The sequence below is a fragment of the Gambusia affinis genome, linkage group LG17 (genome assembly GCF_019740435.1).
Source record: "Gambusia affinis linkage group LG17, SWU_Gaff_1.0, whole genome shotgun sequence".
NCBI lineage: Eukaryota > Metazoa > Chordata > Actinopteri > Cyprinodontiformes > Poeciliidae > Gambusia > Gambusia affinis.
Window position 1 is genome coordinate 22792250 of NC_057884.1, and position 26936 is coordinate 22819185.

At 41.0% G+C, this 26936-nt stretch overlaps 1 protein-coding gene across 1 annotated transcript; it reads right to left on the reverse strand.

Annotated features, from left to right (window-relative positions):
• Positions 1-5319: 5319 nt before the first annotated feature.
• Positions 5320-23560, reverse strand: LOC122847050 (NLR family CARD domain-containing protein 3-like). The gene is made up of 12 exons (XM_044144410.1): positions 23444-23560; positions 22650-22979; positions 22396-22515; positions 21150-21260; positions 20074-20152; positions 17350-17575; positions 15437-17228; positions 14338-14511; positions 10599-10772; positions 10296-10469; positions 6183-6229; positions 5320-6022 (listed from the first exon to the last, which is right to left on the reverse strand). The coding sequence occupies exons 2-12, from the start codon at positions 22736-22738 to the stop codon at positions 5493-5495; spliced, it is 3516 nt and encodes a 1171-aa protein (XP_044000345.1). The 5' UTR covers positions 22739-22979; positions 23444-23560; the 3' UTR covers positions 5320-5492.
• Positions 23561-26936: the final 3376 nt, after the last annotated feature.

A 26936-nucleotide genomic window follows, 5' to 3' on the forward strand; every position in this document is an offset into this window, starting at 1 on the left:
TATATATCTTTATAATCCACCCCCTAGATCATGCACCCGTTCACACACACACCTATTTTAATCATATTCTTTGAAATAATTTAGTTTTCTTTAAATATTTAATAATTATTTGTATATGTTTACTCCCCGAATATGACAGGGACTTGAAACGCAGGCGGCATTAAATACATGGGGGGTATTCAGGAAACGAGATGCACCTGGGGGTAATCAAGAGGAGAGGGACGACACATGTTGGATCAGAGAAATGAATACAGTAACCATGGCAACCCGTGAACCGGACTACGTAGCTGGGTATGCGTCTGCTGTTTTTCATGGATGAATATACCCGCAGTGGGAATACAAACATACTGGCTTGCGACAGCTGAGAAAAGGAGCAGGAAGTCCGGTGCGGGCATAATAAAGTTTAAGGAGTAATATATGGGGCTTGATAAAGGTGAATGACAGAGGCTGCTACTGTGTGACAAAGGCTGCTACTGGATGACAAAGGCTGCTACTGGGTGACAAAGGCTGCTACTGGGTGACGAAGGCTGCTACTGGGTGACGAAGGCTGCTACTGGGTGACGAAGGCTGCTACTGGGTGACGAAGGCTGCTACTGGGTGACGAAGGCTGCTACTGGGTGACGAAGGCTGCTACTGGGTGACGAAGGCTGCTACTGGGTGACGAAGGCTGCTACTGGGTGACGAAGGCTGCTACTGGGTGCGAGGCTGCTACTGGGTGTGAAGGCTGCTGAGGTCGGCGATTCACTTTGGGTCACTGCTGGGAGGGATGCTACCATTTTCTCATTTACTTATGCATTCATTTAGTTAAAGCTCTTAAGCATTTAAAACGCAGCCTGGGTGGCGCATGCTAATAGGGCCTGCAAGCTCAGAATGGGGATGGACTAAGAAAAGGTTCTACGTTTCCTAACAAGGCCAAACATGAATGAGACATGTGAGGCTACGTCTTACCCCGAAAGCCCGAGGCGGGCGTGGCGTGGAAATCCGACGGGAGGAGCTGATGACCGGGCAGACAGCGGCTAGGCGGAAGTGAGTGAAGCTGTTTGTGTAGCTGGACCAGAGCGAGGAACTGGTGGAAAGGTGATGTGGTAATCGGCGGTGGAGAGATGATGGACGATGAGCTGGGAGGACGACAGACATCGTTGCGGCGACACCTTGGCGGGCCAGCCAGGCCCTGAGTCGGGGAAAGACGACCGGATGAAGACGGTGGGATTATGTGACCGCTTGCCAAAGACAGACCATGGAGTGGGTAGTGCAGGAGCGAGGAACGGTGGATCCCAGTCGGGCGAGAGAGCGGCGGGAGAAGCTGCTTGGAATGAATGAGACCGGGGCAGGAAATCTTCTTTTGTTCTGGGGAGCGTCTGAGGGAGAGAAGCGCCGAGCACGCGGCTAAACGGCTTTTGTGACGGACATTAGAGGTGGAAGGACGAGCAATCGCAAAGAAAGATCTGGTGAGATAGCTGACTGAGATCTGAGGCTTGTGGCTGAACAGCTTGAGCTCTGCTGGGAAGCGGAAGACGCCATGGATGGCTGTCCTTATCAGCTGGGGCTTGGACGGTGATTGGACGTGACGAGTCTTGGACCGGCGTTGAGCAATCAACGGTGATGAGCTGGAAGTTCCGGCTGGATGATGCAGGTGGGGCTAAAAGAGTCTTCCAGCTTGAATTTACGCCTAGGCTTCATTTCACATAAAACTTAATCAACTTTGTAACAAACATTTCAAACAGATCCTCATAAAATCAAAATGTTCAGTAGATTGATTTTATTCTCCGAACTTTTTAAAGTTTTATTTTAAAAACTTAATAAAATATAAATGTTCAATCTCCCAAATGTAAGTACAATAATGACAATAGAATAATTCAGTTTAATTTAATTATTTTAAGCAGAACCAAGTATGATAAATAATGTAATCATTCACAAGTTCCCCAAATGTGAGATTCTTTCAAAACAGAAAAGATTTCAATGAACTTCTAAACCATCATGTTACTCCTGGGTAGAGACGCTCCCATCAGGGTTTTTCCTGCCGGTTCTGATCACCATGAGGTCCGATCACTGCCGATCACAGATATTGATCACATGGATTGGCTGTTAATGTTTGGCTTTAGGTAGAAATGTTACTATGTGATCTGGAAAAATGGAGCCATAAAATTTGAGCAGGAAAAGAACAAAATGAGCAGCAAATGAACCAAATGCAGAAGAAAAATGTTTTTATTTAAAACACATGAAGAAAAACTGCAGCAAATTTACAAAAGGAAGATTTAATATTCAAATCTGACATGTTGAGAAAATAGGAGCCGATAGAAACAGAAAATGATCAGTGATTGAGAAAAACTGATCAACATTTCAATGAAATCTGATGAATGAAAGGAAAAAATAAGAGAAACAAAATCTTGATATTCAGTGTGAAGCTTTGACTGGAAACAAACAGAAAAACTTGTGGATCCTGGAATAATAGCTGTGTGAAGCTGACACCCCACCCACGTCAAAAAATTCAGCAAATAGTCTGAATGGTTAGTGCTCCGTTTGTGCAGGTTTGTGCCGTTAAAATTTTCGTTTGTGCAGTTTTGGTTTCTGAGATATTAAAAGTTATTTTTTAGGTCATCTAGAGTTCACCATCCCCCCATATCGCTCCAAAACAAACCAAAGTGGGCTAGTTCGTTAGTGCTCCGTTTGTGCAGGTTTGTGCCGTTAAAATTTTCGTTTGTGCAGCTTTCGTCTTTGAGATATTAACAGTTATAATTTTGGCCGATGACGTCACCATCCCCCCATATCGCTCCAAAAAAAACCCAAAGTAGGCTAGTTCGTTAGTGCTCCGTTTGTGCAGGTTTGTGCCGTTAAAATACCGTTTGTGCAGCTTTCGTCTTTGAGATATTAACAGTTATAATTTTGGCCGATGACGTCACCATCCCCCCATATGGCTCCAAAACAAACCAAAGTAGGCTAGTTCGTTAGTGCTCCGTTTGTGCAGGTTTGTGCCGTTGAAATTTTCGTTTGTGCAATTTTGGTTTCTGAGATATTAAAAATTATTTTTTAGGTCATCTAGAGTTCACCATCCCCCCATATCGCTCCAAAACAAACCAAAGTGGGCTAGTTCGTTAGTGCTCCGTTTGTGCAGGTTTGTGCCGTTGAAATTTTCGTTTGTGCAGCTTTCGTCTTTGAGATATTAAAAGTTATAATTTTGGCCGATGACGTCACCATCCCCCCATATGCTCCAAAACAAACCAAAGTGCGCTAGTTCGTTAGTGCTCCGTTTGTGCAGTTGAAATTTTCGTTTGTGCAGCTTTCGTCTTTGAGATATTAACAGTTATAATTTTGGCCGATGACGTCACCGTCACCCCATCTTGCGCCAAAACAAACCAAAGTGGGCTACTTCTTTTAATTCTTCAGATTTTCAGCTGTTGTACAATGTGTACCTTTTGTTTTGAACTTCAATAAAGACTTAGAACAAGAAAAAATGTGTCTCATTCCAAGTAATGTTTCAAGATAGCAATGTTTTCTCGCGAACGTAGCATTCTCTCCACAATAATTGAATCCTGCTAATAAAGGACATGCAGCCTTGACTCTAACGTAATGTGTATAACCTGTTCAACTGTGCTTTGACTTCGGAGGTGGTCTGAACAATTATATTAACATTGTTGACGTACTGTCTGCTGATTATGCAGCAAACGTGTAAAAAATATACATTAGCCTATAACGGTTCAAAAAATAGAAAAAAAGAGTATAATAATAATAATAATATAGTAATAATTATAATAATGTATAATTAAATTGCATTTTCAAAACAGTCACTTTCATGGTTCATTACTTCTCAATTAGGATAGAAACCCTTTGCCTCACACTACAGATATTTGGGTGTGTCAATAGCAAACCATGAGGCACATGCAACTTCATAAAAAAACAAAAAGACAATTACCAGATATTGTCTTACTCTAACTGTATACACGATTTATAATACCTTTTCTACCAAAACATAGCGAGGCATCAATTGCATAAAAACGACACAAATTGTATTCTAGCAGTGTCTGCACACTTAAAATAGTCTTGAATTTAAAAATATCAAGTTGGTTTTCCCAGTTTAATTTCTAACATTTAAGCTAATTAAAAAAATATATAATATATATACAGTACGTCAACAATGTGAATATAATTGTTCAGACCACCTCCGAAGTCAAAGCACAGTTGAACAGGTTATACACATTACGTTAGAGTCAAGGCTGCATGTCCTTTATTAGCAGGATTCAATTATTGTGGAGAGAATGCTACGTTCGCGAGAAAACATTGCTATCTTGAAACATTACTTGGAATGAGACACATTTTTTCTTGTTCTAAGTCTTTATTGAAGTTCAAAACAAAAGGTACACATTGTACAACAGCTGAAAATCTGAAGAATTAAAAGAAGTAGCCCACTTTGGTTTGTTTTGGCGCAAGATGGGGTGTGATGGCGTCATCGGCCAAAATTATAACTGTTAATATCTCAAAGGCGAAAGCTGCACAAGCGAAAATTTCAACTGCACAAACCTGCACAAGCAGACACTAACGAACTAGCGCACTTTGGTTTGTTTTGGAGCATATGGGGGATGGTGGCGTCATCGGCCAAAATTATAACTTTTAATATCTCAAAGGCGAAAGCTGCACAAGCGAAAATTTCAGCGGCACAAACCTGCACAAGCGGAGCACTAACGAACTAGCCCACTTTGGTTTGTTTTGGAGGCGATATGGGGGATGGTGAACTCTAGATGACCTAAAAATAATTTTAATATCTCAGAAACCAAAATTGCACAAACGAAAATTTCAGCGGCACAAACCTGCACAAGCAGCACTAACGAACTAGCCTACTTTGGTTTGTTTTGGAGCCATATGGGGGATGGTGGCGTCATCGGCCAAAATTATAACTGTTAATATCTCAAGGCGAAAGCTGCACAAAGCGAAAATTTTAACGGCACAAACCTGCACAAGCGGAGCACTAACGAACTAGCCTACTTTGGTTTGTTTTGGGCGATATGGGGGATGGTGGCGTCATCGGCCAAAATTATAACTGTTAATATCTCAAAGGCGAAAGCTGCACAAAGCGAAATTTTTAACGGCACAAACCTGCACAAAGCAGACACTAACGAACTAGCCCACTTTGGTTTGTTTTGGAGCGATATGGGGGGATGGTGAACTCTAGATGACCTAAAAAATAACTTTTAATATCTCAGAAACCAAAACTGCACAAACGAAAATTTTAACGGCACAAACCTGCACAAACGGAGCACTAACCATTCAGACTATTTGCTGAATTTTTTGACGTGGGTGGGGTGTCAGCTTCACACAGCTTGGAATAATCCTGGAATAATCCCAGATTCCATATTTAAAGGACTGGAAGAAGAAAAAGTTTCCAAGGATTCAATCAGAATTGTTTCACCAAGAAATAGATTGTAGAGACTGAACTATCTGTTCAACAGTGAGAGAGTTTCTCTGACAGGAAGAAAATATTTAAAATCTTTAGATTCAAATCAGCACAGAAACACTGAAGAACCAGAACTGGACCAGACCCCAAATCCAGGAATCAGAGGTTCAGTGAATTTGGTGTTGAAGGTGTGGAGGAGGATCAGTGAGTCAGAGGAAACTCTGTAGAAGGACAGAATGCCAGCAGGACAGTCCACATACACTGATACTCTGTTAGAGACAGAGGAGGAGGAGAGACGAGTTTCTATGTTATTGTGCCAAACAGAGAAACCATAAACATCAGAGCATCTCAGACTCCAGGAATGATCATTCCCTCCAAACAAACAGTCTCTACTGTTTCCTTTCCTCCTGATTCTTCTGTAACTCACTGATATATCAACTCCTCCTCTCCACTCGACCTCCCAGTAACAGCGACCAGTCAGACCAGTTCTACACAGCAGCTGATTCCAGTTATCAAATCTGTCTGGATGATCAGGATATGACTGAAGCTCCTCCACTAATGTCACCTTCCTGTTGTCTTCAGACAGTTTGAGTTTTCTGTTCACTGTGTTTGTGTCGATGGTGAGTTGACAGGAATCTGATGGAGAGAACAAACACAATCCAGCTGCAGTTATTGATCATTTATTGATCATTTATTGACACTTTGATGATGACTCCTGAATGAGTGATGTGACAGTTTGAAGATGGTTGAATGTGAGCTGCTTTGTTGTCATGAATCAGATGAAAAACACACTTACACTTCCTCAGACCTGGTGTCAAGAATCGGACTCCAGCAGGCTCCACCCTGAAAGGAGGAGGGGGGTCAGACCATCAGTCTCTTTCAGCAGCAAACATGGACATTACATGTCTCTCAGACACACATTGTCCTCCACTGAGACAGGAACAGTCCAACATTTGGATTGCAAACTGCAGTGGATGTAGGAAGGACAGTTGGTGCTGCTGCAGCACAACTCATTTCTCCAAACACAGGAAAAGCTCCAACAGAGAGGAGAAAGGAAATCCCTCAGTAACAACCTGAAGAAACTCACTGAAGCCTAAAAGGACATCAGGAAACTAAGGAAACATTTCTGGAAGCTCAACCTGATTTAATAATAAGCATTAAAATACAATCAATCTAAACTCTGACACAACACCTGGATACCTGTTCCATCCACACTCCCACACACAGATGAAGGAATGAAACACTAAACAGCCCTGCTGCTGAAAACCTGCTGTGGCCTCACTGGAATATCCAGAAATACAAACATTAAAAAGGAGAAGCTGCATCACATTCAACAAAGAGTTCAACAAGAATCAAAGATTTGATCTCTGAGCTCAGACTCACAAACCAGGGAGAGGCTTCCATCATCACACACCTCTGACAAACACCTCCAACCTTTCAGCACTTCCTCTACCAACCAACACCACCAGGTGGCGCTGCACACATTTACAATGAGACCAAGAAGAAGAAGCAGCTTCCTGAATCCAGCAGCTGCAGTAATGGCTTGTGAAAGAGTCCAAGGAGCATCTGGAACCAGAACCAGCAGATCCAACAGTCCAGAGAGTTTTTGTTTGCATCTTTCCTCTCAGATTTCCAAGCTGCTCTGAGAAGGAAATGACATCATCACTCTACTGATGATGTCATGCTCTGATGTCACTGATCAGGAGCTGCTGGACTTCTACATTTCCAGCATGGAGGACAGAGAAGATCTCAGCTCTGATGAGGAGCTGGCCTGCCTTCAAACTGATTCAGGGTCAAAGAAATTTTTCCAGATGAAGTCAGACTAAAATGTTGGATTGTCCTGCTGTTGCAATCAGAGGCCAAGAAGAAGCTTCAAGTTCTTCTCCTGTTCAGCTCCACGTTCCTGTCAGAGACTTCAGCTCCTCATGAGGAGAACAACTAAAGCCTGGAACAGACTGACACCAACATCCTGACATCTCATCCCTGAACAAAGCTTTGCAGCATCAAGGTGACTCTTAGCGCCATATATGGACAGATTTCCTCTAAAGGGGGCGGAGCCTGGATTGGAGGAACCAGCAGCAGCTTCCAGGAACAAACCTTGGGAACCTCTGGAGGAGAACATGGAGATGAGATTCCTGCTTTAATCAGTGGATTCATTGATAGAAAACATGACAACTGAAATATCTGAGAGCTGCAGCTCCATTTTCTACAGATCTGCTGGAACATCAGATAGAAATGAAGAATTTCATCATTTCACATCAAATCTGTTCATCTTCCACAGATACAACTGAATTATTGAGCTGAACTGGTTCTAAAGGTCTGGATGGTAAAAACATCCATTGTTTTTATGTCTCATTAGTTTCCAGAAAGAGTTGAAATGTTTCAGAAGCTTTTATCCAGCAGCTCAGTAAAGATCTCTCCTCTTTCCAACCTGATTTAGTCCATGAAGCAGAACATCTCTGCTGCTGCAGCAACAGGAGGAAACTTCTCCAGCTCTCAACTTCTACACTCTGACTGCTTGGAAACAGATCAGGGAGGAACAGCCTTTTCTCCAGGCTGCCTCCTCCTGACTCTAGCGCCACCTACTGGCTGTTCACCAGAGGTGGAGAAAGAACTCAAACAATGTACTGAAGTAAAAGTACAAATAAACAGACAAAAATGTTCTCTAGTAAAAGAACCACATTAACATTTTTACTTGAGTAAAAGTAAGAAAGTACTGACTTTTATAAATACTTAAAGTATTAAAAGTAAAAGTACTTGCTGAATGTTTTACCTAATGGCTAATACAATATCATTAAGTGTACCGATCATATTTAATTTTAATACATCAGTAATGAGCCATTTAATGATCAATGCTGCAGATAAATCATGTTTTTATTGTTTTCTCTCTGTGACAGTTTAGATTTAGATTTGTGATTCTATGCATCAGAATTTCAGGATGACCTGCGTCACTCTAGCAGTCCTTAACTACAGTCATTTTCAATAAATTACAATATTTATGAAAAGTATTTCAGTAACTCGACTCACAAGTTAAACACATCATACAGATTAATTCCCCACAAACTGTTTTAAAGCTTTTATTTGTTAATGATGATGATTTGTTGCTTACAGTTAATGAAAACATGACATTTCTGATCAGATTACAGACCAATAAAAACAATTAATGCAGAAATGTGGGTCTAATGAAAAATATGTTTAATATCTGCTGAAGTTGTTTTAAAACCTGACAAACGAGCCTCATGGGAACCAATATTGTAATTTATTGAATTTGACTGTAAATGTAAATATGAGATGGAGATTATTCACATTAATTCAGTAACCAGGATGTGGAGGAGTTTAACGTTACTGGGACATTCATGGCAGGAGACGCTGCGCTCCATGCGCCCCGACCGCAGTAATCAATGTTACTGCCAGTTCACGCTGCTTACAACTATTTAATTGTTTTATTTATTGCAGTTGATTTAAACTAGAAGCTTGGTAAGATTACATAAAACTTCTCTAACCTAAATCAATTTAACATCCAAAACTCAGACAGCGTTTAGCAGCTTAACTTTCCTCCATATGTTTTTCAGATTTGATGGTGAATTTTTGAAAGCCAGCAGTTCATGATATCAGGGAGGCAAAGGCACCAGAATCACTGATTACTTTAAAACTAACCAACAAATCAAAAAGCTCAAAGCGACTTGGATGTAACTTGTAACGCAACACTTTATAGAAATGTAGTGAAGTAGAAAGTACAGATACTGTAAAATGTAGTGGAGTAAAAGTTCCCACGATTAAATCTACTTACGTACAGAAACATGAAAAATGTACTTAAGTTCAGTAACAAAGTTCTTGTCCCAACAACCAGGATCAGGTGAAGAACCTCTGCAGTCCATGATGCTTCCTCTCCCTCTTCTAAACCATCTGATGGGCTGATATCATCCCTCTACTTTATCAATAAAATGTTTTTCTTTCTCTTATTACGATTCCATTATTTATCCTAAATGTGACGTCAGAGCTGTGGATCTGGAATCTGATTGGTCGGATGGATATTTCCCTGGTTTTCCAACATGAAGGGTCTCTGCCTTTTTCCAAGACTTGGAAATTTTTCCTAAACTTTATTGAACAATCCCAAAAGCTTCCCGACTACTAAAAACCTAAACACATTAGTCTTTTCTTGGATCTGTCTAAAAGGTCTTATTATTGTTTTTAATTTCTACCACAGTCAACAGAGAACAATTCTACTTTTTCACCATCATTCACTGCAATTCTTCATTTCCTCTGGAAAACAAGGGATTTCCATTTTCTCCTGATTCCTTTCATTCTTTTGATCATTTTCCAGATGTCGCCCCCTGGTGGAGATCAAACTACTAAATGGATGAAACTGTTGAAATTCTCACTTTCTTTCTTTGCCTCATGAATTGTTTTCTTCACTTTTTATGTAATTTATATTATTTTAAATCCTGGAAGTTGTGAATTATGTTTAAAATCTAAAGTTCTTTATTTTTCTCTCTCATAACTTTTAAACATCCATCTGACCAACATGGAGTTACTTTTCTTCTCATCTTTGCTTCTTGGGGCTGATTGGTCTGGAGCTCCATCAAATATTGTTTTAAAGTTCTTTCTGTCATCAGTAGATCATCATGGAAATCTAACTGAACTTCTTTTATTAATTTAGTCAGAGTCTCTATTAAACTATTAAACTCATCCCACTCTTTAATTTTCCTTGTCAGCCGTTCTTAGTCTGGAGAATATTCCAGAAAACTGGGTAATGATCTCTGCCTCCAGATGAGGCGTCTAAATATTTAATTATCAAATTAAATATTCAGCTTCAAACTAAATGTTTCCCAGCAGACTGACTAAAGACATTTCTCTCTCTTCCTCCTCTATCAGACCTTCTCTGCTCCTGCAGCAGGTTCCTCCATACCTGAGAGCTTCCAGTCTCCAGTGTGGATCCTTCAGTCCAGCCCACAGCAGCTTCACTCCTGAGTCTCCTGGATGATTGTAGCTCAGGTCCAACTCTTTCAGATGGGAGGGGTTGGAGGTCAGAGCTGAGGCCAGAGAAGCACAGCCTTCCTCTGAGACCAAACAGCCTGATAAGCTGCAGACACACAATTCATCACATGATGAGAAAATGAGAACATTGAGGAAGAAACCAAAGTCTGAATTACGCTAATTATGCTTCTTTTTGCTCATAAGATGCAACAATTTGTCAAGTGTCCAGAGTTACCTGAGAGTTTCCAGGTTGCAGTTTGGACTCTTCAGTCCAGCAGAGAGAAGCTTCACTCCTGAATCCTGCAGGTTGTTGTTACTCAGGTCCAGTTCTCTGAGACTGGAGGACTGGGAGCTGAGAACTGAGGACAGAGCTTCACAGCTTCTCTCTGAGAGGTTACAGCCACTCAGTCTGAGGAGACAGAGAGAAAAATCTGTTATTAAACAATTCTTCAAAATGTATGTTGTTTTTTTCCAGTCAACAATGTTCCTCTTTACTGATTTAAAGACTGTTTTATATATAATTATGTTGCCTTTTGTTGTGAACTGGTTCAGTCTATAGATGGGCCTCCAGCCATGAAGGACTGAACTAAAGGCAACAAGGAGGCTGGCAAGAGAAATATTAAATTCCTCTATGAACTAAATTAATCCCATGTCAGTTTTAACAGAAAGAGTCCAATGAAGCCTGAGAATCAAGGCTGGACTGAAGAACAGCATCAGGTTTAGTTTGAGGATCAGCATCAGAGCTGGTTTGAGGGAAAACAGCAGCTTGAATCAAAGCAGAGAGAATCTGGAATTTCATCTTTACATTTATTAACTGTTGGATACAGAGATGGAAAACTGAGCAGCAACTGAAAAGAAAACTAGTTTTTGAACAAAAATAAAATTTCTTAATAAAAGGATTGTATAAAAAAATCCTTTTTAGATTGAGAAAAAAATTACAACAAAACTAATGTGGGAAAAAATAGAAACAAATAAAGTCAAATACACTCCTAAAACAATCCAAAAACAATAACTAGTCAAACATTAAATATAGGGAAATTTAACCCAGTATTTAAATGAAAGAGTTCTGAAAACATCCCACCAACCTGAACACTAAATGTTACTAAACACATAGAAAACACACTTTCAGAATCACCACAATTAAAACTGCATTCATAAATATCACAACATTGAACGAACCTCCAAATATGTTTTTAAACATTTTGTTGGAATAGGATGGGCCACCAATATGTTACGATCCTGATGTCATCACACAGAACTCACAAAATACAAAGTCCAGACCAGATGATGTTTTTAACAAAGAGGTTTTATTAAACCCAAGTCTGGACACAAAGTGGTTCTGGCAGTCTTGGTAAAATAAAAGAGTGAGAGAACAAATAAGGCAGCAGTTGGTCGTCGGATTCAGGACGTTGTGGGGCTCAAACTGATTCTAATCTAACGTTCATAATAGTTATCTCTTCTTTAATTTATATTTATTTATTATTATTTCTACTGATATACTTAAATTCAAATTAAAAAACAGTTTATTGATTCCAAAAAGAAATAAAATCTTCTTATGACTCATATTAATACAAATTCTTCAAAGGGTTATTTTAGATATTAATGACTGTTTAGATTAAAAATCTCTTGTGGTTTGTATAACAGTGAATTTCAAGAAGGTTCTGACTTTATATTATATATATTCTAGATAAATTCCTCTACTTGTTTCTCTGAATATAGATGATTATTTTAACATGTTGCTCATCCTCTTCCTGTTACTGAAACATTTCCACTTATTCTATAATCTATAATTACTCTCAGCCATATCTCTTCAATGCCAATAATATCTGTTAATGTAATTTATCTGAACAGTCTAACTTCCTGTCCATCAGCCAATCAGCTTCTTGTATTTTCTCAGTAGATCCATCAGTGGAAGCCCCGCCCAGCCCATGATGCTCCTGGTTTGTGAAGACAGAGAGACAAACTGAACTCTGATAGGAAACAGTTTCAAACTGATTTTCTCTCTCCAACCTCTTGGTTCCACATGGAGCTATATTTGGCCCCCTGCTGCTCTGACTACCATGTCATTGTGGTTCCAGTAGATGGGTCGGTTTCCCAGGTTCATACAGTACCATGTGGAAAATGGTGCAATGGTAATAGGCTGTTCTTTGCAAAGTTACACAATCAAAAATAACAGAAATTATTTTAGTTATTCAACTGTCATAAGAGACAAAAGAATGTTCAGAATATCAAGTTATATTTTCACCATGTTATTCATTCACTTATAAATCCCATCGTTCCAAACTAAATATTTAATTGTCAAACTACAAATTTATCTTCAAACTAAATGTTTCCTAGCAGACTGACTAAAGACATTTCTCCCTCTTCCTCCTCTATCAGACCTTCTCTGCTCCTGCAGCAGGTTCCTCCATACCTGAGAGCTTCCAGTCTCCAGTGTGGATCCTTCAGTCCAGCCCACAGCAGCTTCACTCCTGAGTCTCCTGGATGATTGTAGCTCAGGTCCAACTCTTTCAGATGGGAGGGGTTGGAGGTCAGAGCTGAGGCCAGAGAAGCACAGCCTTCCTCTGAGACCAAACAGCCTGATAAGCTGCAGACACACAATTCATCACATGATGAGAAAATGAGAACATTGAGGTAGAGACCAAAGTCTGAACCAGTGATGGCATAGTTACTTTGAAAAAGTAACTTTAATCGGACTACTGATTACTCCTTGAAAAAGTAATTTAGTTATATTACTGACTACTTGATTTGGAAAGTAAGTAAGTTACATTAAAAGTAACTTTTTAGTTACTTTCAGCAGCTGCTAACAACGCTCTGCCTCCTGTGAAAATTACATTCAGCTTTGCCAAAACTTAATTGTCAGCTATTTTATAATGGTAACATCAACAATGTGTCTCCACTTATAAGGTTGAACTGAAGAGGAGATTGTACAAAAAAACAGTACAAAATTAATAAAAAAACGTGAATAATTTGTGTGGTCCACTGTTGTCTGGAAAACTCTAAGAAGAATCTTAAAGCCCCCCCCCCTCCAGGTTCTGTGTTACGGCCCTGCATTTGGTGTCGCAGCACAGAGCTCCTCCTGCAGCTCCACCACTTAGATGGCTGCAAGGATTTGTGACACTTACGGTAATATTAATAATTAGAATGGCGTTAAGTTGTCATTATAATTATTGGCAACTACGGACACGTTTATTCGTGGCTGTTTTTTGTTGCACTGTTCATATTGGTCTCGATGTTTGCAGTTTTCTGGAGCGCAACGCGAAACTCAACGTCATTCAGAGGTAATATATTAACTTGACATTAACAAAGACACAGCGGGACGGATCATCCGGGAAATGATGAACAGGGAGAGATGGAGTAAAACTACCTCAATGACGGACAAATTCTGGGATTTATTATGAGTCTCTGCTTATTTCCAAGCCCAAATGAGCAACTTCACGTTCAAAAACGAGCCCAAAAAGGCGCAACCAGCAACTCGTTAAATTTGCAAGTGACTTTAAAAAAATGAAGCCCAAAGCCGCTTATAATAATCGGACTTGTCGACAGAAACTCAAAATAGTTCCAGTTTTTCCACCAACAAAATGCGCATCTCCCTCCATTGTTTACATTTCTGTCGCATAGAGACATCGGTCACTCGACAAGACGCGTAGAGGAAATACGATTAAAAAACAAAAGAAGATAGTAACGCAGTAACGCAAAAATGATTTTGATAAGTAACTGTAGTCTGACTCCTGGATTTGAAATAGCAACGCGTTAGATTACTCGTTATTGATAAAAGTGGTCCGACGTCAGTAACGCGTTACAAATTAATGCGTTACTGACATCACTGGTCTGAACCTATACAGGGTTGCTTGGTTGGATGGATGAATTTGTAACATTTGGAATAAATAAGAAAGCCAAGCAACTGCTGGGATCTGTAATAATGCTTCTTTTTGCACCTTAGATGCAGCAAGTTGTCAAGTGCCCAGAGTTACCTGAGAGTTTCCAGGTTGCAGTTTGGACTCTTCAGTCCAGCAGAGAGAAGCTTCACTCCTGAATCCTGCAGGTTGTTGTTACTCAGGTCCAGTTCTCTGAGACTGGAGGACTGGGAGCTGAGAACTGAGGACAGAGCTTCACAGCTTCTCTCTGAGAGTTTACAGCCACTCAGTCTGAGGAGACAGAGAGAAAAATCTGTTATTAAACAATTCCTCAAAATTTATGTTCTTTCAAATCAACAATGCTTTAAGGCAGGGGTCCCCAAAGTGGGTCCTCGAGGACCGGCATCCTGCATGTTTTATATGATGCCACAAAGTTAATTTATCTGATTTCACTCGTGTGTTTGAAGAGGAAAACAAAAACTTCCAAAGCGCTCCGATGTAAAGATGTAAAACCGAAATTTATTCCACAGTTTCTTATGTTATCCTTTACAAGAGCAATTAAATCTTAAATAACCTCCACAAAACAAACTACGGTTGAAAAACTGTATGGCTCTGTCGATTCTCACTTGCAGCGCCTTTTCTTTCTCACCTCTCTCACCCCTCCGTTAACACTCAGGCTGCGCACCTCATTTGCATAAATTGCAAAGTGGCCAATGAAGTTATAAGGCATACAAATTTAAAATAAAACACTTATTCACAAAAGATTATGAAATTAGCTACATGCAATAATAATAATGCTTCCTAAACCTCAACAAATTCACTATTTAAATTACTAATTAAGCAAATAAGTTTTTACAGAGACTGATTATTTTATACATTAACTTGGCCTCCACATTTTAGTTCTCTCCCTGGATTAACGCACCTGGATCAAATGATGGCTCGATAGAGGCCTAAGAAGAGCACGGACATGCTTAAAGGGTTTTAGATACCACCATGCAGGATGCCGGCCCTCGAGGACCAACTTTGGGGACCCCGCCTTAATGTTTAACGCTATGTCAAACTGCTGAAGGAAGTCTGTTTTGTTTCTGCACAACCACCCAATGGAACATTTTGAAGAGAAAATACACAAATATATAAACTGAAACATGAATACTTACCTCATAGTTAGCAGATTTCTATCTATCAAAACAAATGCAGTAACAATCTGTGTCCTTACAGAGCTTTGTTGGAGGCTTTAACCACTGGCAGCAGCCTCAGAAGAACCTCCTCTGAAGCAGAGTATTTCTTCAGGTCAAACACATCCAGATCTTTTCCTGATGACATTAAGATGAAGATCAGAGCTGACCACTGAGCAGGAGACAGTTTATCTGTGGAGAGACTTCCTGAACTGAGAGACTGTTGGATCTCCTCCACTAGAGAACGATCATTCAGTTCATTCAGACAGTGGAACAGATTGATGCTTTTCTCTGCAGACACTTTTTTACTGATTATTTTCTTGATGTACTGAACTGTTTTCTGATTGGTCTGTGAGCTACTTCCTGTCTGTGTCATCAGACCTTGTAGGACTCTCTGATTGGTCTGCATTGAAAGTCCCAGGAGGAAGCGGAGGAACAAGTCCAGGTGTCCATTTGGACTCTGTAAGGCCTGGTCAACAGCTCTCTGATGGAGAGATTTTAGGTCAGATTTACTAAGTAATGAAGACTTCTTAGATCTTTGTGTTTCTTTCAGCACGTCAGAACCAGAGTTGATGAAGGTCAGATGAACATGAAGAGCAGCCAGAAACTCCTGAACACTCAGATGGACGAAGCAGAACACCTTGTCCTGGTACAGACCTCTCTCCTCTTTAAAGATCTGTGTGAACACTCCTGAGTACACTGAGGCTGCTCTGATATCGATGCCACACTCTGTCAGGTCTGATTCATAGAAGATCAGGTTTCCTTTCTGCAGCTGATCAAAAGCCAGTTTTCCCAGAGACTCAATCATCTTCCTGCTCTCTGGACTCCAGTGTGGATCTGTTTCAGCTCCTCCATCATACTTGACCTTCTTCACTTTGGTCTGAACCACCAGGAAGTAGATGTACATCTCAGTCAGGGTGCTGGGCAAATCTCCTCCCTCTCTGGTCTCCAACACATCCTCCAGAACTGTAGCAGTGATCCAGCAGAAGACTGGGATGTGGCACATGATGTGGAGGCTTCGTGATGTCTTCATGTGGGAGATGATCCTGCTGGCCTGTTTCTTATCTCTGAATCTCTTCCTGAAGTACTCCTCCTTCTGTGGGTCATTGAACCCTCTGACCTCTGTCACCATGCCAACACACTGAGGAGGGATCTGATTGGCTGCTGCAGGTCGTGTGGTTATCCAGAGGAGAGCAGAGGGAAGCAGTTTCCCCCTGATGAGGTTTGTCAGCAGAACATCCACTGAGGTGGACTCTGTAGCATCAGTCAGGATCTCCTTGTTGTGGAAGTCCAGAGGAAGTCGACTCTCATCCAAACCATCAAAGATGAACAGAACCTGGAAGTGTTCAAAGCTGCAGATTTCTTTGGTTTCAGTAAAGAAGTGATGAACAAGTTCCACCAAGCTGAACTTTTTCTCTTTCAGCACATTCAGCTCTCTGAAAGTGAATGGAAATATGAACTGGATGTTCTGGTGGGCTTTGTCTTCAGCCCAGTCCAGAGTGAACTTCTGTGTTAAGACTGTTTTCCCAATGCCAGCCACTCCCTTTGTCATCACTGTTCTGATTGGTTGATCTCTTCCAGGTGGGACTTTAAAGATGTCTTCTTGTCTGATTGTTGTTTCTGGTCTGTCTGGTTTCCTGGATGCTGTTTCAATCTGTCTGACCTCATGTTCATCATTGACCTCTCCAGTCCCTCCCTCTGTGATGTAGAGCTCTGTGTAGATCTGGTTCAGAAGGGTTGGACTTCCTGCTTTAGCAATCCCCTCAAACACAGACTGGAACCTTTTCTTCAGACCAGATTTAAGTTGATGTTGACAAACTGCAGCAAAATGTCCTAAATTAACACAATAACAAAAATCAGATATGAAAGAAAATCATCTTTTGAATTTGATTACATCACTACAGGAAATGTGTAATTCATCTATAATTTCAAATCTCTGAAGTAATGGTCTTACTGGTCTGCAAACGGTGAGCCAGCTCCTCCTGCTTCATCCTCCTCAGGAAGTTCAGTGTGATCTTCATCACTGCCTCTCTGCTGCTTCTCCGCTTCTCTTCATCATCACCTTCCAACACCTCATCATCTCTCTGACTCTCTGAATGTCCTGGGTAATCTGGACTCAGAACTTTCTGGATCATCTTCAGTTCTTTCTTCACAAAAGTGACAATGTTGTCCTCCAGCAGCTGGAACAGAATAATACACTGTAAAATGTAAAAGTAAAGTTTACTCAAAAAGAAAAGTGACCTGAACTCATTCCAGCTTACTCTGTTGACTATACTAACTTAAACTTAGCAAAGACAACTTTCTACTGAGGCAAGTAATCAAACTCATCAGCAGCAAGTAACCCAAACTTGGAGTTATGAGTGAGCAAAACGCATCTGCATAACCAGCAAAAAACTCGGCATCATTCGGCAGCTCTCGTTGAACGCACATGCGCATTGGACACTGACGAGTGACGACGTGTTTGAAAGAAACGCCAAACTGTCAACAATACGACAGTTGCTGCAGCTAAGTTTTGTCACGGTAAGTCCCACTGTTTTTTAGCAAACTTATATTCGTTATCTCGGCCGTATAATTCATCCGAAAGTCCAGGTTTTGAGGTTAACTTTATGTGTAATGATTTAGCGATGCCTGGGACTAACGTTAGTCAAAAATATCATGTGTATTTAGTGGCAACAAGATGGAGCGGCAGTGCAAAAAAGCTGTCCGGGGCACAAAACAAAAAAAGGAAAAGGGATAAGGATAAAGATGTTGGCGGCTTAAAAAAGCCGCTGTACTGTTATAGAAGGCTTATGATGAGTAGACTGCCATAGGTAGGGCAGCTGTAAACTGTAGGAGAAGCAGCCGTGATGAAGAAGTGTAGGGTCACCAGATTTGCGTTTCTGAAAATGAGGACACTTCTTTTTTTGTTGGCGGGGGGGTAGAGTCGGCGGACACACATGCGCCAACGGGGGGTGGAGATGGGGGAGACGGGGGGTGGGGGGGGGGTAGAACCAGCGGTAGCACAAGAAATCGGTAGCACATGTGTGTACATGTGCTACCGATTTCTTTACCATACAAAGAAACCTGGAATGGAGTAGTGGAACGGAGTGGCAATGTAATCACAATGCACGGTAAGCTATGTAATGTGTTTTGAGGCAGTTGACCAAAATCCCGGACGATTTTTAAATTCCCCCCGGACATTTTTTTAGGTCTGAAAAGTAGGACATGTCCGGGAAAAAGAGGACGTCTGGTCACCCTAAAGAAGTGTTATGTTGATATGTAATTGTGGTGTTTATTGTTTTTAGGACTGCGAAGACCTAGACGTCTCACACCCCCATTGGGATCCTGACCATCATTCCTGAGGACAGGCAGGCCTCCACTGACTCACTGCACCTCCAGTCTTCAAGTACTGCCATCATTTTGGAAGGAAGTCTTGTCATGAATGATCTTGGAAATCTTCCACATGCCATGTGTTTGCTCTTTGGACTTATTTATACTCTGAATTTGGAGTACCCTCAACAACTGAAGTACACCTTTGACTTCATCCAAAGGGTGCTTCTGTCACTTGGACATAAATCCCTAAAACCAAAAATACAATCACTCAAAAATCTTCTGATGCAATGAATGAATGTGATGTGACATTATGGATCAACGTTGATACCTTTACCCTTATTGGAAAAGTGATTTTTATTTCTTGTTTGATTCTTTTTTTGTTGGAGAGAGCATCATTGCATTTGCAGACTACTAAATGGTTTTATGTTAATGAGGAGAAACATTACTTCACTTCACTACTTCATTATTTACTTTATCAATGTTATGATAAATGTTGGGCTCTAGTATTGAGAATTGAGTTTTTGTTTCACACCAGTCAACAAAGACATTTAAGCAGGGATTCTCAAAGTTTTAAAGACTGAGGGCCATTTGAAGGATTCAATATTAGATTGAAGGCTACCCTAGAAAAAAAGTCATGTCATTTTTTCCCTAAAAAAAGTGTATGGAAAACTTTGTTTCCAGGTTAGTGTGTATGTAACCACACTTGAGAACCTTGTATTTAAGGTAAACTTGTTTAATTATTAAACATTTTTTTTCCATTCAAACTGTCTGTTGGCTCTTCGTTCCAATAACTTAACACTTTTGGTTCATCTTACTTGAACATATCAAGGCAATTGGTTTCCTGATATTTCGCAAGTAATGTGAACTCTTAAACGTGTAAGTATAACTTATTTTTATGAGTACTGCTTAATTGACATAACTCACAATTTGAAGTAGTCATAATTGACATTTTATAGTCAACTTTACTAATGATTTTGAGTTAATGGCACTCAAGTTTACTGCCATTGCATGAGTTGTCTAAATGAATATTTTACAGTTAACCCAATTAATGATTTTGAGTTAACGGCACTCAGGTTTACTGCCTTTATCTGAGTGGTCTAAACATAGTTATTTTTAGCAATAACACCTTAAAATGAATTAGCTACTTTACTTGAAGATTTTGAGGCAATCGGTTTCCTAACTTTTTTTAAGTAAAGTGAACTTATTACATTTTACAGTGTAGATGAAGGAAACATCAGAGTGAAATCATGGAGCCAAACACCAGATGGATGTTGGACAGACTGACAGTCCTCTGGTTTACAAAGTGCAGTATGAAGGTGACTTTGAACAGAACTCATGGAAAAGTAGTTGTTGTTCAGATACAGACCATAAATATGGAGTCCAGCTGTGTTTGATGCTGCTGGACAGACGGACCACTGGGGACCTCTGAGTTCTGCTGGTCCATTCTGTGGAGGAACCAGGAACAATTAGGAGGTCAGAAAATATTCATCCAGCAGTATTCATAGAGGAAATCACCAGGAGTTTCAGATTAAAAGTTCTTAATACAGAAAAACAGAGCATCATATGAACACAATTCAAAGTTAGAAAGAGGAAGATGATCTACACTGATGAATACCAGTAACACCAGAATTATTCTGTAGCCATTTTAAAAAGTTGATTTTGAAGTTGGACTTCAAAGATTCCACACTGTCAGCAGATCTGATGCTGGTGGAGACAGTTTCCCAGAGCTTGGGGACAGTGGAAGTGAAGGCTCTGTCCACACAGGTCTTCAGGACAGTGTGGGACATCCATCAGGTTCTGATGACTAGATCTGAGGTGATGTGGACATGGAGGAGGTCTGAGATATGTGGGTGTGTGTCCATGTTGGGTCCTCTCCTGGATGTTGTAGTGAGGATTTTAAAATGGATCCTGTAGATCCCTGGAAGCCAGTGAGCTCACATTGTATCTGTCCACACAGAGACAATCAGAAGGTAAAGGTTCATGAAGTGATATCTGGATGTGAGCAGTGAACCAGATGATCCAAGTAGTTGTAAAGATTTAATGTTTCTGCTGATCCCACTAAGAACCAGCAGAACCTCTGATGGTCCACATCAGCTCAGTTTGGTTGAGTTCCAGCAGATCTCACCAACCACATCATGAAGCTTTCCTTCCCTGCTGAACTGCTCTCACAATGCACACAGGAACCAAGTCCTGATGGACCAGAATGGCTTTACCAGGTATTTCCCAGTGGAAATGTGTTTCACTGTTAGTCTGACATGGAGCCAGGAAGCAGCAGAACATCATCATCAACATCCCAGAGATGAAGATATGAAGGTGTTTTCATGAGAACAGAGCAGCTGATTTCTGTAGATAATGGATCAAACCTCTCTGTAAATATAACTGGAAACATCTGAGTTCTTACTGGTTCATTTTCTATAGTTACAGCAATTAGATACAGCTCACCTCTCTGATGATGGAGGTCCAGGAGATTTAAAGTCAACAACAGGATTATCCATTGATCCATCACTCTTCAAGGAGACACAGCTGGGTTCTGGTTCTGGTTCTGGTTTGAATCTCTGATGGATCCTGAAAGAAAAACTCTCATTAGAAACTTTCTGTTGTTTGCTTTCAAGATCATTTTTTATGTGACTGTAAAATAAAGAGCTGTAAAACAAAAACAGAACCAGACAGATCATCAACCTGATGTTCTAAATGATTCCTATCAGAACCGGTCCAATCCTCCAACATGTTCCTGATCATTGATCCTCCTGAATAATGTCCAGCCTTCTTTAAAGAACAGAAAGATTTGTTTCTGAGACCAACATGTTGGTTTGAAATGACTGAGAGAAGTTTGGTGATCTTAGTGTTGAGCTCTGACATGGAGAAGAACCAGGAATCATTTCCACTCTGACCATCCAAGGAGGATCTGATGGAGCTTCAATCAGAACCAGATGGTCCGTTAGAGACACTGAAGCCCACTGCTCAATCAGATCCACAAAATATTTAGTTTAACTGTAGAAATGGTTGATAATCTGCCATGTTGGATGATGGTTGAACTTCAGAGGTGGAATCATAAAAATAATTCATAGAAACTTATTTATTTCAGAATGAATCTGTCTTTTGTCAGATTTTAGAGAAAGATGCAAATATCAACCTAGAAATAAAATTCACTTCTGTCTATTTGTTCTTGTGTTAATATTAATATCGGACAAAATAAATGAGAGTTTCATTTGGAAAAATAATGCTTATTATTAACAGAATAAAACAGTTAAATGTTTCTGATTCAAATGTCAACATAATAGTTTATAAGAGTTTGTCCTGACTGAGGATTGTTAAGATTCTTTCTGTATGGTGTCAATAACTGTCCAATGAATGATGGTTAAATTGATGTCAGGAAAACATCAGATCAGATTTTGAGACTTCAGTTAACTAGAGAAGTTCTGGGTAGAAACTGTGGATCTAAACGGACCTGTTTGATATTTGTACAAAGGAGGCAGTTGAACTTTATTGTGTTCATAGTAACATGTTACTTATTGGAGCACGTTTCCACAGAGATATCATATGTATTACATATTTGACATATTATGTATGAAAAGAAAAATAACCTGAAATTCAGTCCAATGTTTTCATGACAACAGAACTTGTTATCATCACATGTCCACAATATCTGATATAAACAAATCAGTTACAACAGTTAGAAACATCTCACCTCTCTGATGGTTGAGATCCAGGAGATTTAAAGTCAATGGCCTCACCTTTAGACCAGTCACTCTTAAAGGACACACAGCTGGGTTCTGGTTCTGGTTCTGGTTTGAGTCTCTGATGGATCCTGACAGAAACATGATGATTAAAACTTAATCAGCAAAGAGGAGCAGCAGCAGCTTCATCACCACGTCTGTTCTGGCCTGATATAGTGAACGCTGTGTGAAAAGGGCTGTGGACAGTTAGAGATGGTGACCTCACCTCTGACCTTTGCTCTGGCTCTCATCTTCCCCACACAGAGTGGTTTTAGAGGGAGGGACTCCCTCCTCTCTGTCCTCACACTGATCCATGCTGCTGAATTCACATCAGCTCACACACACTTTCTACCTTCACCTGCAGAGGAAACACACATCATTCATCTGCACATCAACTCTGATCATCCTTTACATCATTAGAGCTGGAAAAAGATCAGCTGCTCCTCCTCTGATTGGCTCTTCTTCTCTGCTTCATATCAGTGTCAGGTGAATGCAGTCAGACAGCAGAGAGGCAGAGGAAGCTGCCATCAGCTGCTGCACTTCTACTATCAGTCCACTAGATGGAGACATGGAGCAACATTTACATTCACTGATTCAACCTGAACAAGTCTTATAGTTCACAATTATTAATTTCTACAAGTGGATTATTCGCTCCATTAAAGATTAACTATTTAATAATCTGACTGAATCAAACCCATTTTAATAATATTTTATTTTGAAAGGAAGCAACAGGAAACTGTTTCTGACGTTAATGGTGGAGACTAGAGTTCGGTACCAGGAAATAAAAAACATGAATCAGTTCGGAGAAGAAAACAGTGAAACATCAGCTGTTCATCATGTTGTTTGATTCCAGTTCATCAATAATCTAATAATCCTGTAGATTAGCCTTCAAACAGCAGAAAGATTAAAGTTTGATCTGAAATCAAAAGTGAAACTTTTCTCCAAACATCAGAGATTAGAAACAATCATTAAAAAGTTAAAGTGATGAAAAAGTTCAAGAAATAAACAAATCAAACTTACAGTTTGTTCAAACGATCCAAAGAGTTAAAGAAGAAAATTTAAACAACAGACTGAGACCCAACAAACGGACTGGAGCCACACCTGAACAGGTAAATTCAAACCGAAAGTAAATGTGACGGATGTTGCGTAACTGATGACGTCACAGCTCACCTGGTTTGTAGTTTTTTCCTTCAGAGCAACAGAACCAGGAAGTAGAAGCTCTGAGGTGAAATCAGAGGCAGGTTGATAAAATCTTCATGAGGAAGGAGAGAAACTCTGATAAAAATGAGGGTGTACTTACTTTTGATCATGACTGTAGTGATGATTGATAGTAACAAAAGGGTAAAAACAGTATTTTAGTTTATTCATCTTGTAAGAGCAAAAATGTTAAAATGAATTTTTAAAACCATGTCATCCACACGTTCATTCTAAACTAAATATTTGATTCACAAGTTAAATATTTACTTTAAAAGCAAAATTATTGGAAATAAAAATTTTGCTAAAGATTTACCTTCAAAATAAATTTTATTTTGCAACCTGAAAATTTATTTTCCAAACTAAACATTTAATTTTCAAATGCAATATTTATTTTCATAACTGCATATTTAATAATCTATTTTCATGTCTAGTTGTTCAGTCAGACGCTCCATCATGTTGTCATGTTTCAGTTTTTTCTCCATTCACCAACAGTTGGTGAAATGAAGCCTAGGCGCAAATTCAATCTGGAAGACTCTTTTAGCCCCTCCTGCATCATCCAGGCGGAACTTCCAGCTCATCACCGTTGATTGCTCAACGCCAGTCCAAGACTCGTCACGTCCAATCACCGTCCAAGCCCCAGCTGATAAGGACAGCCATCCATGGCGTCGTGCGCTTTCCAGCAGAGCTCAAGCTGTTCAGCCACAAGCCTCAGATCTCAGTCAGCTATCTCACCAGATCTTTTCTTGCGATTGCTCGCCCTTCCACCTCTAATGTCCGTCATAAAAGCCGTTCAGCCGCGTGCTCGGCCGCTTCTCTCCCTCAGACGCTCCCCAGAACAAAAGAAGATTTCCTGCCCCGGTCTCATTCATTCCAAGCAGCTTCTCCCGCCGCTCTCTCGCCTGACTGGGATCCACCGTTCCTCGCTCCTGCACTACCCACTCCATGGTCTGTCTTTGGCAAGCGGTCACATAATCCCACCGTCTTCATCCGGTCGTCTTTCCCCGACTCAGGGCCTGGCTGGCCCGCCAAGGTCTCGCCGCAACGATGTCTGTCGCCCTCCCAGCTCATCGGCCATCATCTCGCCACTGCCGATTACCACATCACCTTTCCACCATTTCCTCGCTCTGGTCCAGCTACACAAACAGCTTCACTCACTTCCACCTAGCCGCTGTCTGCCCGGTCATCAGCTCCTCCCGTCGGATTTCCTCGCCACGCCCGCCTCGGGCTTTCGGGGTAAGACGTAGCCTCACATATCTCATTCATGTTTGACCATGTTAGGGAACGTAGAACCGTTTCTTAGTCCATCCCCATTCTGAGCTTGCAGGCCCTATCAGCACGCGCCACCCAGGCTGCGTTTTAAATGCTTAAGAGCTTTTAACTAAATGAATGCATAAGTAAATGAGAAAATAGTAGCATCCCTCCCAGCAGTTATCCAAAGTGAATCGCCGACCTCTTTTCTACAGCGTCTCGCACCCAGTGGCAGCCTTCGTCACCCAGTGGCAGCCTTCGTCACCCAGTGGCAGCCTTCGTCACCCAGTGGCAGCCTTCGTCACCCAGTGGCAGCCTTCGTCACCCAGTGGCAGCCAGTATGTTTGTATTCCCACATAGTAGCAGCCATGAAACACATAGTAGCAGCCCAGCACATAGTAGCAGCCTTCACGGGTTGCCATAGTAGCAGCCTTCACATAGTAGCATTTCTCTGATCACATAGTAGCAGCCTTCGTCACATAGTAGCAGCCTTCGTCACATAGTAGCAGCCTTCGTCACATAGTAGCAGCCTTCGTCACATAGTAGCAGCCTCTGTCACATAGTAGCAGCCTCTGTCATTCACCTTTATCAAGCCCCATATATTACTCCTTAAACTCTATTATGCCCGCACCGGACTTCCTGCTCCTTTTCTCGGCTGTCGCAAGCCAGTATGTTTGTATTCCCACCGCGGGTTTATTCATCCATGAAAAAACAGCTGACGCATACCCAGCTACGTACTCCGGTTCACGGGTTGCCATGGTTACTGTATTCATTTCTCTGATCCAACATGTGTCGTCCCTCTCCTCTTGATTAACCCCAGGTGCATCTCGTTTCCTGAATACCCCCTATGCATTTAATGCCGCCTGCGTTTCAAGTCCCTGTCAGGTCCTTGTCCTTTTCATCACTTATTATGCATTCTTGGGCCATTCGTTCACCCTGCCGCTATCCATGTTGAGCCCTGGTTTCCACCAGTAGTGCTGCCTGGGATTTAGGATTGTTTTGGATTATCATATTGTTATTTATCTTTAAACATCATTTTCACTGCTACTTCGTTACATCACGCCCACCCCATCAAATGACGAGATGGGCTTTGGAAGGTTGGTTAAGAGAGCATTTATTAAAGAACAACACTGTCGAATTCCCAGTATCGTGTGGTTGTGAGTTTTGGATTGTCCTGACGAGTCTGCTGCCTCCTCCCTTCCCTTAAACACAACCAAGAGTTTCGTTAAGCCCTGACGGGTATTGCCTGCCCAGTGTCAGCAGAACCTCTCCACACCCCTTGAACCGGAACCTGTCCGTTTCCATCTTAGAACGGCCATTTTTGTTATTCCTATATCGATTTGATAATATAGGGGCTCCCGCACTTCACATATCTATGTCTCCATCATGTTCAGCTGTCTAATCTATTAAAATGTTGTACCTGAGCCGCCCCCAAACGCAATTGGAACGCAGACGCTTGATGGGTTACACCCGTGCAGCAGTGAAGGAGACCTGCCGCTGCGTGCAGAGAGGCGGATGAGCATGATAATTATGCCAGCAACGCAGAACTTCGCCAAGTTTTCCCCCAAAGTAACTGACTGAGTAGAGTAATGCCGTCGGATGCAGGTAACGACAGCTAAAAGATGACCAGCGAATTTACAGCACCTTAAGTTTGCTGTCAAGTAACCCGTGGTTACTGAGTCACTACCTACATTCAGCTTCATAGATTCATTTTGCCCCCACGAGTAAGTCTATGCCCCCGGTAACTTGCTGTATCCGGTGCTGTTCGTCATCAACAGCGAACTGTCCCATATTCTGATATTTCAAGCTCATGTCCCTTCTGGCACTTCCAGGCTTAATCTCTCATCCAAATTTGTCCAAATTTGCACACCATTATTTCCCAGGTCATCCAGTCACTTCTAGGTTTTTGCTGCCTATCCATTAACTTCCCAGGTTTATGCTCAACTGCATTCGTTCCAGTCCCGCTTCTGAGTAATTGCTATTTCATTTTACGCAGGGTGTACAGTCAATCAAACATCTCCTGGCTTGTGTTAAGAAAAATGATTATTTCTAATGCTTTAAACAGTTA